General features: G+C 47.0%; 1 protein-coding gene across 29 annotated transcripts in view; it reads right to left on the bottom strand.

Moving 5' to 3' along the window:
- Nucleotides 1–1003: 1003 nt before the first annotated feature.
- EPB41L1 (erythrocyte membrane protein band 4.1 like 1) overlaps nt 1004–18001 on the bottom strand; it is a 128110-nt gene continuing 111112 nt past the window's right edge. For 18 of the 29 annotated variants that reach the window (XM_076011094.1, XM_076011090.1, XM_076011091.1 and 15 more), the window contains 5 exons: nt 13493–13579; nt 12603–12686; nt 10553–10633; nt 10104–10220; nt 1004–4457 (listed from right to left, as the gene is read on the bottom strand). In XM_076011094.1, the coding sequence (XP_075867209.1) occupies nt 4449–4457; nt 10104–10220; nt 10553–10633; nt 12603–12686; nt 13493–13579 (378 nt within the window). In that variant the 3' untranslated portion in view covers nt 1004–4448. The remainder of the gene's footprint in view (nt 4458–10103; nt 10221–10552; nt 10634–12602; nt 12687–13492; nt 13580–18001) is intronic. The other 11 variants (XM_020281984.2, XM_076011076.1, XM_020281978.2 and 8 more) reach the window with 4 other exon arrangements.

Below are 18001 nucleotides of genomic sequence, written 5' to 3'. Positions count from 1 at the left end.
TGTACAAAATGACTTCAACTCTGAAAAAAATACATATTCGTGGAAAAAAGACCTTTTTGTGCAATTTGGGGCAATAAAGAGAGGTGGCCTGGGGTGAGTTGCTTGGTAGAATAAAGAGGAAAGTGTTAGTATGTACACCTCAGATGGTCCAAGGAATGAGTTTAGTTTTACAAAATTTTGTAAAACTAAATTTTACAATTTAGTTTTTAATTTTAAGATTTTAATATTTTTGCATAATTTTTATGAAGACCTCCTTTCTTTGGCAAGTGACGCTCGTTTTCCATTTGTGGAAGTAATTTTCCCTTTTAAATAAATTTCCTAAGTGAGTCAATTTAAAGAAAAATAAGTCAATAATGGGACAGGTGATATGAGGCTATGGGAACATATATGGAGGCTGTGGGCAAAGGCTGAAGTTAGGGATGCTGTATCCATTTTCCATTGGGCTCCTATGTAGCAGGGTTGTAGGAAGAGAGACCCCAATGCAGACACTCTTCTTTTGGGAAGAGGAGGAGTTGCTGTTCCTCCACTCAACAAGCCCCTCTTGGGTTTGGGGCCCATATCATATGCCTGCTGTACCCTCTGCCTAGAATGCTCCCACCCAAGTTCTTCTTCACCTTATTTGATCTTTCTCTTCATTAAGCTCAAAAACCAACTCCTCAGGGAGGCCCTAACTGGCAACCTCATTTAAAGCGGTCTCCTTCAGTGACCCTGCACCCCTTCCTGCTATGTATTCCCTTCCCAGTGCCAATCACCCTGTAACTGTCTTTGAACAGTCCACTAGATTGTGAGTTCCTGGAGGGCAGGGACTTTGTATTATTTGCTGTTATACCTGGAGAGCCTAACCCAAGGCCTAGACCACATTGGGAGCTCCAAATATTTGTTGAATAAACATGTTCTAAGTTGGGATGTCTCCAATCCAGTTTCTGCCCTTCCCACAACGCCAACTTGTACCAGTAGCCAAAGAGAGACCGAGGGAGAGAAAGAGACACCAAGGAAGTGTGGTTCAGCATCAAACACATTTATTTCACTTTTATTGAGTATACAAGAACAGAGAGCACACGCATACAGCACAGAGCACTGAGGTGGGGGAGCATGGGGACAAGAGAGGAGAGAGGGGCATGAGTAAAAAGGAACAGGACAGCATCGCAATTGGTTGGTAAGGTGCTTTTGAAAAAAAAAAGTATTTAGAGTGATGTTGCTCATGCAATTTCAGGCCAGTCTTGGAATGTGCTTGCAGGATTCAAAAACTGAAACAGGTCCTGGCACTTCCTGTACCCTCAGATGGAAAAGATCCAGAGAAAGCAAAATAAGAGAAAATGAAGATCTGTAGGATGGCCCAGAGTAGAAAAAGGCCCTGGAGAGCATCTGGTTTACCCTGCTCATTTTGCAAGTGGGGAAACTGAGGCCCAAAAGGGGGGATGGGACTAGCCCAATGTCACATGGTGAGTTAGGGGCTGAGCCAGGATGGTCCCTCTGGGACTATCCCCACTCTGCTACATGGCCCCCTGGGTGGAGAGGCAGCACAGAGAAGATGAGAAACATAATAATGCAAAAAGGAAAAGTAGGTTGAAGACAGACAAGACAAACATCTCTATTCTCTATAAAGAGGAGGGTGGGGAGGAAACAGTGCCCTAGATTTTAGCTTTGCAGGTCCCCTCCTCCCTGGTGGTGCTGCGTGCCTCTCTGTGGAAGGAAGGGCAGAGCATCTGTGGGGAGGAGATCTCCCCATACCCTGGTGGCCTACAAGCAAAGCCTGGTCACTTCATCCCTGCCCTAAAGCCACACACCCAGAGTCTATAGGCAGGTGCAAAACTCAGAGCAAAGATCTTCCTTCTGAGATGTGTCCGGTATGCACAGGACACCTGGTTCCTACAAAGATGAGGTGCCTGAGCTGAATCCCAAATGGCCCAGAGGGGATGGAGCCATTCCAGCTCTTGACCCAGAAAGAGTGGGAGCTCTCAAGTTGAGAAGGGCAGAAAGAAGGTTGTGTGGCTTTTTTACCAGGACTATAAAAAGAACCTGGTGCTGCACTCAGGGGCAGCTGGAGTGGGCCCACTGGCCTGCTCCATAGGGGATGTGGCTGATTCTGCCATCTGACAGCCCTGTTGAACTTCCCATTTGCCCAGATAGGCAAATGCCATTCTAGTTTCTTGCCCTGCCTCAGGTCAGCACCAGCTCAGCAGCTAAGGTGCATATTGTCACTGACAAGCAAGCCCAGGGCATGTATCTAGCCTGGGCCTCTGGGGGACATCCCTGGGCAATGTCCAACAAGTTGAAGAGAGTGGGTAGATGCTCTTGGAGGGGCCAGCCATGGTTGGAGATATAAGACTGGCTCAGGTGGCTTCCCAGGCACTGCCCTCCCCTCCCACTTTCTCCTTCAGCCTGAGAATAGTGCCTGGCACAAGTACGCACTCAATGAATATTTGTTGAATAAATTTATCAACTGCTTCAAAAGCAAGACTGGAGTAAAATGGAATTGAGAATTATAGTGCAGTGGGACATTTTCCCTCATAAAGGGACACTCGCTGAACTCAGGGAAGCAGCTTGTGGTAGGCCAGTCTGAGGAATCCCACATGTGCCAGAGGGCAACATCGCGCAGGGTCTTTTCCATGGGTTTCGATGATCTCGAGGCGATTTCTGAGACTCTGAAGACATAGGCTCAGAGCTCAGATGCTAACTGAAGGGGAGGTCTCCAAACCCAAGGTCTTATACAGAGATGGAGCTTCAAGCAACACCACCTCTCACCCTCAGCTTGTCCCAGGGCAGGTGAGACCTTTGGAAATGCAGTTTTGATCTATCAGGGTCTGTCCTATCTGTGTCCTTGGCCTCTTTGCCATGGCTACTTTGGTCCAGGAAGAATAGAATGATTCAGAATAAGGAAAGGGGTAGAGGAAAAGACTGAGCTGGGAATTTTCAGACAGCCAGGTTAAAGCCACCATCTTCTACCATGGCCAAGGGCATCACCTCCCTTTGGATATGTAGTTGGTTATTATCAACGTGGTCAGGGAAGGGCAAGACATGGAAAAAAGAAACACAGAGAAAGAGAAAGAGAGAGAGAGGACTGAAAACCAAAGCAAGCCCCCTAGGGAGGTAGGAGGACTGAGCCAGGGACCTCTACTGTGGGAATCTCAGCAGCAGAGTCCTAAGTCTGGACCCTGTGCCTGAGCTGAGACCAGGTCCTGGCTGCTACTGCCTGGGGGGAGAAGGCATCTTGGACCAGCATGTTGGGGACTACATCTGTGTTGCTTCCTTCTTGCCAACCCCCCACCTCTCCATTTGGGGTCCCCACCCCTCCCCACCAATCAACCAATTACAAACACCACACACAGTATTACTACACTGAACCTGTCAGCCTCTACTGTGAGCCAACCCACACCCAGAGTCCAGGTCTCCTTAGCCGGGCCAGTTCAGTGAGATCTAGGAACCTTGGGATACGTCAATCACAGTCAGATAATTATAATTTTAAAATGTCAGCTTCATACTTACCAGCACTGTTTATTTTAATATTTGTTTCCTGTTATATGTAATATACATAACTTAAAAGCACATCCATACAAATCTCCTACAAGCTGCACCTTCATAATGAGAAACCATAAACATACAATGTCTACTTCCCTTCCTGTGGCTTAGTTTTCTGTTCCTGCTTTCTTTTCTTTTTCTCGTTTCAAAGGAGAGTCATCTGCAGTGGCCCTCAGTGGGACCAGGACACAGAGGGGGAGAGAGAAGGGGAGGAGGGAACTGAGACAGAAAATGACAAGACATGTGAGAGTCGAGGGGGAGGGGAGGCGGAAGAAAGGAAGGTGGATTTTGCAGCCCAGTGTCAAGACCCAGAAAATAATAATCCAGTGTTCCTCCTCCTCATTTCCGAGTGGGGAATTTTTTTTCTTTCTCAGAAAATGGTTGACTGTGCATGTCTTGCTGCTGCAACTTCTCTTGCTTTGCTGCATGAGTGTTTTCCTTTGCATTCGAGTGGGCAACAGATGTTGGAGAAGAACGAATGGAAAGTTCATCCGCTAACCATAACGTGCAGAACCAGGGTGGTGCGGGACTTCTACAATCATCGTGGTCTGGCTTGCTTTTGTTATTTGGCAGGAGAGAGGGGGCTGCGAGGGATTATGGTTATTATAATTTGTTTTTTCCTGAAAAATCCCACCAATTCTTCAATTTGTCTGCAAAGGAAAAGTAGGTGTTCAGATGTTGGTTGGTGCTGTTGGCCGACTGCTCTGCCAGCCCCAGCAGCAGTGCAAGGACGCGGTGTTTCCTGTATATATAACTATATCTATATATATATCTATATATATATGCTTTTCCCTTCCCAGTCTCTCATCAGTGACAGTACGTCGCAGCTGGGACGTCGGTGTTGCGTTGGAGAATCCAGAATGAAGGCCCCTTCTTAATGGTTCTCTGGCTTGGGTTGGACCAGAAATGCCAGCATCTCTTCACAGAGGTCAGGATTCCTGGGAGCCAGAGGCATATGGGACAGGGGTTCAAAGGAAGGAGGAGGACAAGAAAAGTTAGTTACTTTTGTCTCTCTCTTTAAACATATGGCAAGAGGTTGTTGTAGCTATCCTTGACCTATGCCCTTTATTGTGGCTCAGGAAGGTAAAGAGACCTGTCCAAGGGCATACAACTAACGTGTGGCAGCTGAGAACTGAAACTGCATCTGTCTGACTTCAAAGCCCATGTGTGTTTGCTTGTTTGTTTCCAGGGAGGTGGTATCTTTTACTCTGACCTGAAATTTTGTTAAAATGTCCTTTAATGCTGAGAAGCTAAGATCATATCATTTTGCTTTCTCTGCCTATCTTTTCTCAGTTCTAAGAAATGTTTAGTCATGATTGCAGATGTTCTGTTTTTGTTTGTTTTTCCTTTCTGTTCTCTATCAGACTGCTGTGTCCTGGAGATTAAACCCCAGACAGCAGTGTTTAAATAAAGAAACTGGAGCCTGGATTCCAACTCAGGTTTGGCTCCAAAACTCAGTGTTCAAGGGCATAGGCTCTGAAATCAGACTCCCTAAGTTCAAATCTCACTTCATGGCCTCCTAGCTCTGTTTCTTAACTTCTTCCTCTTTTTTTTTTTTTTTTCAGAGATGGGGTCTTGCTATGTTGCCGAGGCTGGAGTGCAGTGACTATTCACAGGCATGGTCATAGTGCTATAGTCCTGAACTGCTGAGATCAAGAGATTCTCCCTCTTTAGTCTCCTGAGTAGCTGAGACTATAGTTGTGTGCTGCAGTGCCTGGAAAGTTTTCTAATTTCTTTAAGCCTCAGTTGCTTCCTCTCTAAAATGGGTCCTGCCTCCTACAGTTATAGGGAGGAATCAAAGAAGGGGCCCAGCATATAGTAAGTGCTAAATAAATATTGGCTGTTCTTACTATTATTACTGTTGCTATTGTTAATTTAACCACACACCATTGTGATCTCTGCCATCCTTGAGGGCAAGGGCTGTCTTTTACCTATATTTGTCTTTCTAGTGCCCAACACTGTACTTTGCACACAGTGGCCATCAAAACCATTTAATGGATGGAATATCATTCCTGCCTTTTATCACTCATACACAGGCAAATGCTAATGGAATTAGAGAAAAGGGTTCCTTTTGGCTCATTTGACAGATGGGAAAACTGAGTTGGCAGAATTAAGACTAGAACCCAAGGTTTTCGTTTGGAACAGATCAATTTTTTCTCATTTAATTAAGTTTTGGAAGATTCGAAAGCTCTAGGAAGCTGGGTGAGTGCTGCCCTCTTGCTGGCAGTGTTTGGCAGACAGGTCCTCTTGAGTGGGCCAGGGGGACAAGATAAAGCAGAAATCACATCTCTTGCCTGAGAGGTTGCAGAGAGAGAAGAGAAAAGGTTCTGTGTGAGATGGGTGGCTTTCCACACTCACAGCAAGAACTTTAGGAAGGAAGAACTTTAAGAAAGAAGGCCAAGAGCCAACTGGAGCAGGAACAGATGTTTCTGGAGGATTCAGGGAGGGAAGAGAAGATGAAGACCAGCAAGATGAACACCCTGGTGGACACAGGACCTCGTGCCCAGGCTGGTGGTGAAATTTATGGGCTGACTTTCTCAGGGCTGTCATCAACCTCTAAACATGGAAAAACCCCAGATGGACAAGGAAGCAGACTCACCTTGCTGAGCACCTCCTGTATTTGAGACACTGACCCAGTATATCACAGATGATGTTTAATTATTATAGCAGTGCCAATTTATACATGAACTCCATTTTACAGATGAAGAAACTGAGGCCCAGAGAGGTTCCTATGGGCACACAGCTACCAAGGTGTTTCTGGATCCAAAGCCTGGGTGCATCCTTTCTACTCAATTCTGCTATATCCTAACTAGGGATTTTTTTTTTCTTACAGTGGCAGGCTGCACTTTAAGTTTGCTCATCTGTTAATGAAGTGGCTGCCCTGTACATCAATGTAATTGTGCATCTGGTGTGTGGGAAGTCTTCATAAGCCCACAGACACTTCAGAAGCACCAGAGCCATCTAAACAATACCAGGTTATAATTTATTCCTCTCAGTTTATTACAGCAGAGTCCCTCCATGCAGCATTTTGTTAGCCTACTTTGAGTTAGTAGTAATAACAATCATAATGAACTTTCATTAGGCACTTATTATCTGCCAGGTACTGTGCTAACTATCATATATATGTATGATCTCTGCAACCCTGTAAGGAAGACACTATGAAAAGTCAGCGTGGTGAGAAGGTTAAGACTATGGGATGGCTTTGGAATCTAACAAATTAGGTTTGATCCTCTAACCAATCTTCATGTTTCCAGCTTCACGACTGTGAGCAAGTCACTTAACGTCTCTGAGCCTCAGTTTCCTCACTTGTAAAATAAATGAACAGATAACAGTGCTTATGTTGCGTGCATAGCCTGGTGCCTGGCACAACACAAGTCTTTCATAAATTACAACAATTGTTATTACTGTGATGATCATTGCCATTTGGCTGATGTGGAAGCACAGGCTGAGGTTAAATAACTTGCTGAAGGTCACACAGCTAATAAAGGGCAGAGCTTGAGATTCGAATCTAGATCTGAAAGGCTCCAGAGCTCTTCCTTGGGGAGCCAAGATGCTTCCTTCTATTAAGCCAATATTTTGCAAGCTCTTTAAAAAGGAGTTTTCAAATTCAGAGGTAGCTCCTACTTGGTGATAACTACTGCTAAAGTGTGTGGGCAGTAAAAGCAAGGGAGAGAAACTTCTGGCTCGCCAGGGCAACATAAACAAGGTGACCTTTACGGAATTAGGAATTATCCAGAAGAGAGAGAGATGGTGCATGGTGGTGCGTGGGGCAATGGCATGAAAGAAAGAACTAAAGAGAGATGAGGAGGAAGGAACAAGCAGCAAAGGGAGCAGTGAGGTGGGCAGATGTGAAAGACTGCATGGCGGTAGGTTAGACAGGAAGTGGAGGCTGGGACAAGAGCTCTGAATGGCCAGGGACATGGGAAGGCAGAAACCTGGGGGCCTGGCTGTGAATGCCCCAGGAAAGAGGAGGAGGCCTGAGATAGGGAATGCAGAAGAGACAAGAAACACACAGCAGACACCCCAGGAAAGCAAATAGCTGGGGAACATAACAAGAAGGGGGCTCATCCCATCTCTTCATTTTGTAAGTGAGGAAACTGAGTCTCCATGAGGGAAGAAACTAACCCATGGTCACACACCAGTCAGTGGAATGGTTGGAGAGCCAGGTCCCTGGATTCCCCGTATAGAGTTCTTTGCATCAGTGGCTCCCACACCTGGCTGCACAGAGACTCCCTAAGGACCCAGGTGTAAATAAAGATCCCCAAGCAGTGCAGATCCTGGGTTCCTGTCCAGCCTTTCTAAATCAGACTTTATGGCAAGGGCTCTCCAGCACCTGTATTTTAAACAAGCTTCCCCAGGTGACACACCTGGCTAGGCACCAGCTCAGCAAGTGACTGACACTCTACCACTTTGAGATTTAGGGGAGAAAAAGCAGGAATAATTGGACAACTAGGGGGACAGGAGTGACAATCATTTGTATGAAAGTCTGAAGAAAGAGAGAGGTAGGCTCTGTTTGTAGCTAAATTACACTTCTAGACCAGTACTGTCCAACAGAAATAGAATGTGAACCACAGATGGAAGTTAAAATTTCTTTAGATAATAGATTTTCTATATAAAATTTCCTACATTTTCTATGTGTTTCTATTTTTCTAAAGTTTCTAAGGTAAATAGGAAATTTTTAATTTCAAAATTTAAATTCTCACTACTGCACTTGACTAGTCTTAAAAAAAAAATTTAAATTCTAATTTATATTAAAACAATAAGGCCGGGCGCGGTGGCTCACGCCTGTAATCTTAGCTCTTGGGAGGCCGAGACGGGCGGATTGCTCAAGGTCAGGAGTTCAAAACCAGCCTGAGCAAGAGCAAGACCCCGTCTCTACTATAAATAGAAAGAAATTAATTGGCCAACTGATATATATACAAAAAATTAGCCGGGCATGGTGGCACATGCCTGTAGTCCCAGCTACTCGGGAGGCTGAGGCAGAAGGATCGCTCGAGCCCAGGAGATTGAGGTTGCTGTGAGCTAGGCTGACGCCACGGCACTCACTCTAGCCTGGGCAACAAAGTGAGACTCTGTCTCAAAAAAAAAAAAAAAAAAACAATAAAAAGAAACGGATGAAATTACTTTTAATAATATATTTTACTTAACCCAATATATCCATTATCATTTCAACATGTAACCAATATAAAAATTATTGAGATAGTTTACATTCTTTTTTCTTTAAATATTAAATCTTTAAAATCCTGCATGCGTTTTACCCTTAAGGCATATCTCATTTCAGATTAGCCAATCTCAAGTGCTCAACAGTTCTGTGTGGCTAGTGGCTGCCATACTGGATAGCACAGAAGAACATTTCCATCACTGCAGTAAGTTCTATGGAACAACACTGGTCTAGACCAAGGATTAGCAGCCTTTCAAAACAGCAGGAAAATGTTTCAGTATTTTTTCTTCTGACAATAAGGGGGGTGGTAATCAAAGGAAGAAAAAGAAACATTATTGTATCTTTCTAGAAAACACTGGTTTCTTTCATTCAAGGAAAAGGACAAAAAGGAGACCAGTTATTTGTGAGTCTTCAAGATGGATTTTTTTTCGTTGTGGTAGAACATGTGAAATGTGTGAAATACACAAGTCTAAGTGTCAATGAGAGCTTGACAGATTTTAATACATGTATACCCCCATGTATACACCGAGCTGAAGATGTGACTGACATTCCAGCAGCCCAGAGGTTTCCTTGTGGCTCTTCCCTGCCAATACCACATCCCAGAAGTAATGCTATTCTGACTTTTCATCATTGTTGGTTAGTTTTGCCTGTTTTTGGATTTCCTAGGAATGGATCATCCAATTTGTACTTTTTGTGTACAAAAAGTTTATTTTATTCAACTCAATGTCCATGGGATTTTGTTTTATAGGTCTGATAAAATTTGGTAAATTTCCAGAGGGGCCAGAAGAGCCCCTCCCCCACTTTTGGCTGCTGAAAGCTCTATTTGCCTCGACATCATCTCATCCTATTATTCAATGAGGTATTGATGGCCCACAAGGAAGCAGGAAAATATCGGGGCCCCTGAGATTCTGGCCCCTGGAGGCCTGAGAAGTCAAGGGTTTGCAATCAGTGAAACAGACAGGATCAAGGACTGTGGTCATCATGTCCCCTTGACAGTCACATCCAGTGACTGTGATAGAGAAAGAGACTCAGGGACAGCAATGTGGCACTGGGCCTAGTGGGACTGTTTCTGCCTTCCAGTTCATAGGCAATGGCCAACAAGATCACAAGTACCTCCATCTGTCCAACCTCAATACCCACTGTCAATCCTCTCTCCATTTGCTCACCACTGCTGGATTTAATCTTCTGGATCTGAGGCCTGAAACCCCAGAGAAACCAAGGAACCAATTTTCCTTCCCTTCACCACTGACTTGTATCTGGGAGAGCTGCCTCTCTCCTTTGAGCCACAATTCAGGGAGATAAGTGGTTAAAGCTACACTAGGGCTCCTCCACTTGGGGTCTTAGATGGCAGTGAGCCTCAGAGAGTCTTGCTACTGCTTCCTCCCCTCAACCCCACAAGGCTGCTGAGCCTCAGAAGCTTTACCTGTGGCTTCTTGTCCCTCTCCTCCGGGGATGGGTCTGTTTCTCTGTATACGACAGCTTTGGTTACCAGCATATCTGGATGCTGCAGTTTGGCCTCCTTGATGGCCAAAGCCAGAGCCTGGTGGGAAGGAACACAAAGTGACAAACCATGGAATATCAAATATGGGAGAGGCTTTGGAGAACAACAAGCCCCTTAGTGCACAGCTGGGAAAACTGAGGCCTGGGGAGGGGTAAATTCAAACGGTTAAAGGGAGAGACTAGAGCTCGGGTCTTCTGGATCTTTCTAGCTCCCATTTAATGCCCCTTCCTCGAGAGGTCCTTATCTGAACAGGGTTGGCAAGAAGTGGGCACCTTCTCTGCCCATAAGGGTAGCCATCTATGGGTAACCCAATATCAGAGGGACTGGGGACTGGGTGGCGCCACTGAGAATAACATCCCCTACCCCCATACCTGGTCTTGATCAACATCTTCGTCCCCAGTAATGATGATTCGCTTCTCAATCCTTGTCTCAGAAAACCCTCCTTTCACAGTCTGTTGAGGGAGAGGGAGGTGAGGTCACTCTGGGGTCCTGCTGGGGCAGCAGCTGCAACAAGGGACCTACCCAAAGCATCTCTCAAGGGCAAGACTCAGAACTAGTGGTTACCTTCTCTCCTGACTTCCTTGGTTATTCCTTCTTCTAGTTTTGGGATGTCAAACTGCAGATCTTGTCTGGTTGCCACCACTCCCCTAGATACTCAACTACTCCATCTAGGTCCTCTGAGTCCAGCTCAAATGCTGCCTCCGCGACCCTGGCTGGCAATGCTTCTGCTTCCAGCATCACAGTTCTGGGCCTCTCTGCCTGGTGTTGCACCCTACGTGTGTACATGGCATTGCTCAGCTCACCAGGCCTGTATTTGTTCATCTCTGTGTCCCTTCTTTCCCGACTCCCTTACCCAATCTGAGGTGGTGCTGAATGCAGACTTGTTGAATGAACACATGAATGAAATGTGAATGGTGACAAAGTTCTACCTTAAATGATTCTGAACAGTAGTACAAGAGAAAACTGCATTGATGATACTTACGACCTCCACTGTTTTCTGAAGGTGTGAGGCTTGGACAAGTTTAGAAGACAAGGCAGGACCTCATTGTTTGGCAAGTTAAAGGAAGGTGGTGGCTGTGGGAAACCCCAGCTGGAGTCAAGAGTGGACAGAAAGAATAGGGGCTTCCAATTGACAGGGCCAAGAGGGACTTTGGGAAGAAGAGTTTTCTGAGCTATATGCTGTGGGGTATGTGGTATAAAATCTTCCCATAAAGCTTTCAGAGAAGTCCACATTCTCACTAATGCTTTTGCTAAGAGTGGGTTCTTTGTGGGAATGTGAAAAAGTGCTGAGCCCTGCAGAGGAGCAGGCAGGGCCCGGACAGAGTCTGTGTGCACAAAGGGCCAGTGCTGCTGACCAGGCTGCTCCTCTGATGGCTCATGAGAACCTACAACTCAACCTGGCTTAACCTGGCTCCTTCAGGCCTCCAGCCCTAGCTGGAGCCCCCTGCCTTCCTCCTAGCCACTCAGGTATCCACGGGTCATCCAGTTGACCTCCCAGCCCTTTGTCCTGATGGGCTGAATCAAGCTGATGCACCCAAGAAGGCCTCCCTCGTCTGGTCCCTCCTCTTCCCTCCCTGGCTCCACCTTCCACCCTGGTCCAGGCCTTGCCCTTAGGCCTGAGTTACTATCATTCTGTCTCCACACTTCTCCCTCTTCTTTCTCCTCTCTGCACATCCTGGTGGACCTAATCTCTCCCTTAACCTATTTTCACTGAGTCATTCCCTAATGTAAAAACCTTCATGGCTTTCTAATTTCCCTTAGATTCAGATCTTCCACAGTGAACTGTGTCCTGGTAGTTGCCTTATTTGCTCTACATTCCACTTCTTCTGTCCACAGTGCAACCAAATTTCCCTGCTACACCCCTAGATATGCTTCTCATTTCCCTCAAACAGGCCTCACTAATGGCTGCCTCCAGCAGCCCATGGCACAGAGGCCAACATAAATTTGATGCCCAATGAACAAACAAATAAGCAAACATGCAGTTTCTGCTCCCATCTTCTGCTTTGCTTAGAACATGTGCATCTGTCTTCTCCTCCCTCAGGAGTCCTACCTGGCTTCCCAAGACCCTGCTCAAACCCTATTTTTTTTCCAGGAGAGGCTTCCTGACTCTTTGGAGCCTCCTGTACATCACCCCCACTAAACCCCTCCAGCACTTAAGGTCTATAAGGCGCAAATGCCATGGTGCACATTACTTCAAAGGAGACGGTCTTGTCCCCTAGCCTGGCTGTCAATGTTGTATGGGAAGGGCCCGTCCTTAGGACAACATGTGGCACAGGACAAAGTTCACAGCATTCCAGAAACTGGTAACACTACACGTTGTCTTTGTTCCACATTACAGATTGAGAAGCCAAAGCAGAGCGACAGTAATGACCTCCTTGCCTGCGGCCCGGCTGGGGCATGGGGCACCCTGCTGCTACTCACTTTGGTAACATGGGTGGTGGTGGAGGTTGAGAGGGTTTCCGCAGTGGCGCCGTAGGTGCTGGTGAGGACATCTTTCCCGATGATCTGCAGAATACAACCACCCCCCACCCCGGGTGTCAGGTAAGGACACTGGGCTCTGCAGGGGTGGGGGTGGGGTGGGGTAAACCAAGGATACCTGGTAGGTGCCCCATGAAACTGATGTTTTGAAGTCAAGATGCTTTGAACCATAAAGAATTCAAGAATACTAGAATCTTCAGAATCCTAGACCCATAAAATTCTCAAACCCTGGAATCTAAGATTCCTAGATCCTGAGATTCCTGAGGCCCAGAACCCTAACAACACCCTAGAATTTAAGAATCCTGGAATCTTAGAAGAATGAACAGAGGGAGCCAAGGTGGAAACAGAGCCTGATCCCCCATCTTGTCATAGCCAGGAACACGCTCTCTCCAAGGCTAGACAATGAGAACACCAGACTTGGAGAATGCAAGAGCTGGAAGAGACCTCACAGTGACAGACTGGGGGGTCATGGGGCAGCCACCGACATAGCCAGGTCCAGAATCCAAGCCTCTGGACTCCTAGCCCATTGCTCTTCCTGGTCAGTAAGGAGGGCAGATGCAAAAGAGCCATCAAAGGCACCACCAAGGCGAGGGGCTGCTTTGCCCCACACTAATGCTCTGCTTGCATGTGACGGGAGGGCAGAAGGCAACTGGTGAGACTCTGGCAGGCACCAGGTAGCTCTGTGGGCATCTGAAAATGGTCCAGTTTCCTGCCTCTGAACTTAAAAGGGCACCTTCTGGGCTCAATGCTGCACTTGCTGTGGGCCATGCATGGGACCATGCCCACATTCTCAGCTTGGAGTCCCCTAGCCTGAACTGGCCTTGCCCACTTACCGGAGAAAGAGAACGGATTTCCGTGGCCACCGTCTGTGGGCCTGGGATCATGGCAGCTGCCCCCTTCCCGGACTTGAGACTGTTCTCCTGGGGAAACAATAGTGCTCAGATGGCCAGGTCTCAGGTGGGCGGGCCCCCAGGATGGCCGGAGCACATGGCCATGTAGCTCTCACAGCCACAAGGATGTGTAGCAATGGTGGAGGCAAAGAACTGAAGGCATCATTCAGTTCAGTCTCCTCTCATTCATCCCTTGCTTGCTCATTCACTCACTCACTCACACACTTGCTCACTTGCTCATTCGACAAACATTTAGAGAGAGTCTGGTGTGAGGGACACTGTGGTGAACAAGATGTGGCATTGCTCTCTGGAAGTGCTAACAAAGGAATTGAGAGATTCAGGCTCATGTGCTAGCCCTGCCAGCTTTGAGCCATGTGACTTGGGGCAGATCCACCTCTTCTCTATGGGCCTCATGTATTCATCTGTAAAAAGGGATCCCTGCCCCACTCCTACCTTATGAGGCTAATGGATAAGAAAGGGCCTTGCAAACTAACTTCTGTAGGATAAATCTAGAAGCATGAGCTGGCTATTTAGAATATAATAATAACGACTGTTTTCTGAGTACTTGCTATGTGCTAGGCCTTATGCTAAGGATGTCGCATGTGTCATCTCATTTAATCCTTATAACACCCATAGGAAATATTTGTTTTTTGGGTTTTTTTTTTTTTTGTTGTTTGTTTTGATACAGGGTCTTGGGTCTTGCTCTGTTGCCCTGGGACAGAGTGCAGAGGCATCATTGTAGCTCACTGCAACCTCACACTCCTGGGCTCCAGCGATCCTCCTGCCTCAGCCTCCCGAGTACCTGGGATTACAGACGTGTGCCATCACACCCAGCTAATTTTTTCTCTATATTTTAGTATAGATAGGGTCTCACTCTTGCTCAGGCTGGTCTCAAACTCCTAATCTCAAGCGATCATCCCTCCTTGGCCTCCAGAGTGCCAGGATTACAGGTGTGAGCCACTGAGCCTGGCCTGGAAATGTTTTTTAATATTCCTGTTTCACAGATGAGAAACTGGAGGGCAAGAGAATGTTCAGTTACTTCTTCAAATCCCCCAGCAAGTCAGTGATAGTGGTGAATTTGAACTGTAGGTGGTCAGACACCAAGTCCAGCATGCTCTTTCTGCACCACTCTGCCCTCAGAATTCTCTCTTTTTTTTTTTTTTTTGAGACAGAGTCTCACTTTGTTGCCCAGGCTAGAATGAGTGCCATGGCGTCAGCCTGGCTCACAGCAACCTCAAACTGCTGGGCTTAAGTGATGCTTCTGCCTCAGCCTCCTGAGTAGCTGGGACTACAGGGCATGCGCCACCATGCCCGGCTAATTTTTTCTATATATATATTAGTTGGCCAATTAATTTCTTTCTATTTATAGTAGAGATGGGGTCTCGCTCTTGCTCAGGTTAGTTTTGAACTCCTGAGCTCAAAGGATCCACCCGCCTCGGTCTCCCAGAGAGCTAGGATTACAGGCGTGAGCCACCGCGCCCAGTCCTACCTTGAGTTCTAACTGCTGGATCTTCCTGGAATTGCCCCCATACGTACTGCCCCACATCTGGCCAGGGGCCTAGCTGCCTGCCTTTTCTTCCCACTTTCTGTACTATCTCAGGGCTCAGCCTTGTCATCCAGGGACCAATTATGTCCATTCTGCAGCTCCTCAGTGGATTGACCTGTGCACAGCACTAGATCTAGGCCTCTACCTACCAAGGAACAGGTGAGGACAGAACCCTGCTGCCTTTCCCCAGTCTCCCCCTATGCCTGCCTCCAGCTGAGACTATCAGTGACCTGGTACCATGGCATTGCACCACAAGGCATGTTCTCAGATGCACCTGCAGTCCAGAACGTGGCCCAGCAGCAGACCTTCAAAGGGCAGCTTCCAGGCTCGATGCTTCCTTTCTCCTGGCTTAGGAAACAGCCTCTAGTCCCTTAGAATCCTAGTGTCCTTCTGGGCCATTCTCCCCTAAAGCCTCTTATTCTCTCATTGCTACCTGTTTCCCAGGGCAAAGCTATGCCTCCACCTGCACACTAAAACAGAGGCCACTACTGGGGACACAGGTCATTCAAAAGAAGGCACCATCTGCTCCTCCCTGCCTCTCCTGTATCTTTAGCCAGTCCCCTCTCCTGCCTCAAGGATGGACAATTCCTCTCTCTGGCCAAGGCAAACTCCCCACCTCACCTCCTCCACACTGAGGAGCTCCCCTTCTCACTTGCCACCATCTCTCTGGGCCACCTCAGCCACTTAAGTGCTTCTGCTGACTCACTGAGGCCCAAGTCACCTATCCCTTTACCTGTAGCCCAGATCTTTCTCAAACTATTTTTTAAAACATCTTGTAATGCACAGGATCTCAAACCTTTAAAACCAATTGTCTCCTAGACATTTTCCCCTGGAAATGCCCCAAGGACACCCCAGACTCATCTGATCTCAAATGGAATTCACTGCATCCTCTGCCTCTGACATATACTTGCCACCAAAGAGCACTTTCTTCTAGTGCTTTCTGTTTACATCAGCAGTTCTCAAACATGAGGGGCATTACCTGGGGTTGGGGGGGCTTGAGACTGCTGGGTCCCACTCCAGAATTTCTGAGTCAATAGGTCTTGAGCAGGGCCCAAGAATTTGCCTTGCTAACAGATTCCTGGGACCACACTTTGAGAACTGCTGGCTACTAGACAGCATCACCAGCCCATCTTTCCTTCTATCCCCTGAACATTCTACCAATGATCTGTACTTCCCTCCCTCCAGGCATCCCTTAACCCTCACCCCTCCTCTGCATCCACCTCCTCACATTCTAGCCCACCTCTGCCGAGGCACTGGCCTCTAAGCTAGTTCCCTGCCTTCTCTTCCTATCTCTCCCAATGACATGTCAGCCCCAGAGCTCAGGAACGCTATCCATCTTCTTCCAGAGCTAGATTCACAGTGCCTAGCACAGAACTTCACACATTGTGGGTGTTCAATAAATATATGTTAAAGGAAGGAAAGAAAGAGGAAGGTGAGAGGGTAGGGGAGGAATTTTTGCCCCAGCCCCTGCTCTACACAGGTTGCTAGAATAATCTTTCTAAAACACAGAAACATAGAGTTGATGACATCATCCCATGCCTCTACTATAAAAATGTAAGTGATTCCCCATTGTATGCAGGATGAAGCTTGAACTTGGAATGACATTCGAGGCCCTTCAAGCTCTAGCCCAGCCTTCCTTTCCAGCCTCTTCTCCCCCTGCTCCTCCTGCACCCACCTGACACCTGGCTTCCCTGACCTTGTCTATACTCCTTTACTTCCCTGCCTTGCACCTGTTCCTCCCACTGTCTAGAATGCCCTCCCCAAGACCTGTACCTTAACTTATCCTTCAAGCATAGCTCAAATGTCCCTGCCTAGGTAATGCCTTCTCTGGCTCTTCCTGGCAGAAGTGTAATCCCATAGCTACCCTTCCCGTGGTCTCTAGGATAGCATTATTACACTGCTCCATGAAGGCAGGAAAGAGATAACAACAGCTCACATCTACAGACCACTTACTATGTGCCAGGCACTGTTCTCGGTAGAGAACACAGATTCCTTCAGTTCATCCTCACATCAACCCTTGGAGTATGTGCTATTATTGCCCTCCACTCCCACCCCATTTTACAGAAGTAGAAACTGAGGCTTGGAGAGGTTCAGGTAACTTGCCCAAGGTCATCCAGCTAGGAAGTGGGAGAGCTGGGCCTTGTTCACCACTGTGTTCCCAGGACCTAAATACAGGGGTGCTGCACATGAACGCTGTTCACAATGTTTATTTGAATGAATGAATCAATCCTAGCAGGAAGTATATTTTCTTCAACTCTGTATCCCCATACCAGGCAGACAGTAGAGACTAATAAATGTTCTTGGAACAAATGGGTGGATAGATGGATGAATGGATGAGTAAATGAATGGTGTAATTGCCTGCTCATCCGAAGGATGAATTTAAATTAGCCCTACAAGCATCCCAATGACACGAGGTGAAGGGTTGAGGGAGAGGAGGACCTGAGTGACCAGGGAAAAGTGTGCAAGCTGGTGACTGATTTGGGTTTACTGATCTTAAACTCTGTTTATTCAAAACCTACCTGCTGGGTAATCTAAATGAATGAAACCCCCTTCCTATGTGTATGTCAGGGGGTTGGCAAGAGAAAGCATTTGAAAACAATTTCTCAACAGCTCAAGAGAGATCTGGCTCAGGCATTGCTACCTTCTCTAGCCCCAGCCCAGGCGGCCGACATACTTTGTGGAAGGATAAGGAAACAGAGCAGAGTGGCTGGGGTTGACAGTGGGGCTTCTGGTGTCAGAATGTCTGAGGTTAACCTGGCACTACCACTTATTGATTGTGTGACCTTGGGTAAATCACTTTACCCCTCTGAACTTCAGTTTCCTCATCTGTAAAGGATATAGAAGAAAGAACATCTGCCTCACAGTCTCTGTGGAGATCCAATGAGACAATCCATTCAAAATTCTCA

This window comes from Microcebus murinus, chromosome 16, assembly GCF_040939455.1.
Source record: "Microcebus murinus isolate Inina chromosome 16, M.murinus_Inina_mat1.0, whole genome shotgun sequence".
NCBI classification, from domain to species: Eukaryota; Metazoa; Chordata; class Mammalia; order Primates; family Cheirogaleidae; genus Microcebus; species Microcebus murinus.
Note: the sequence above shows the minus strand (reverse complement) of the source record. Positions and strands in the feature narration are given on the sequence as shown.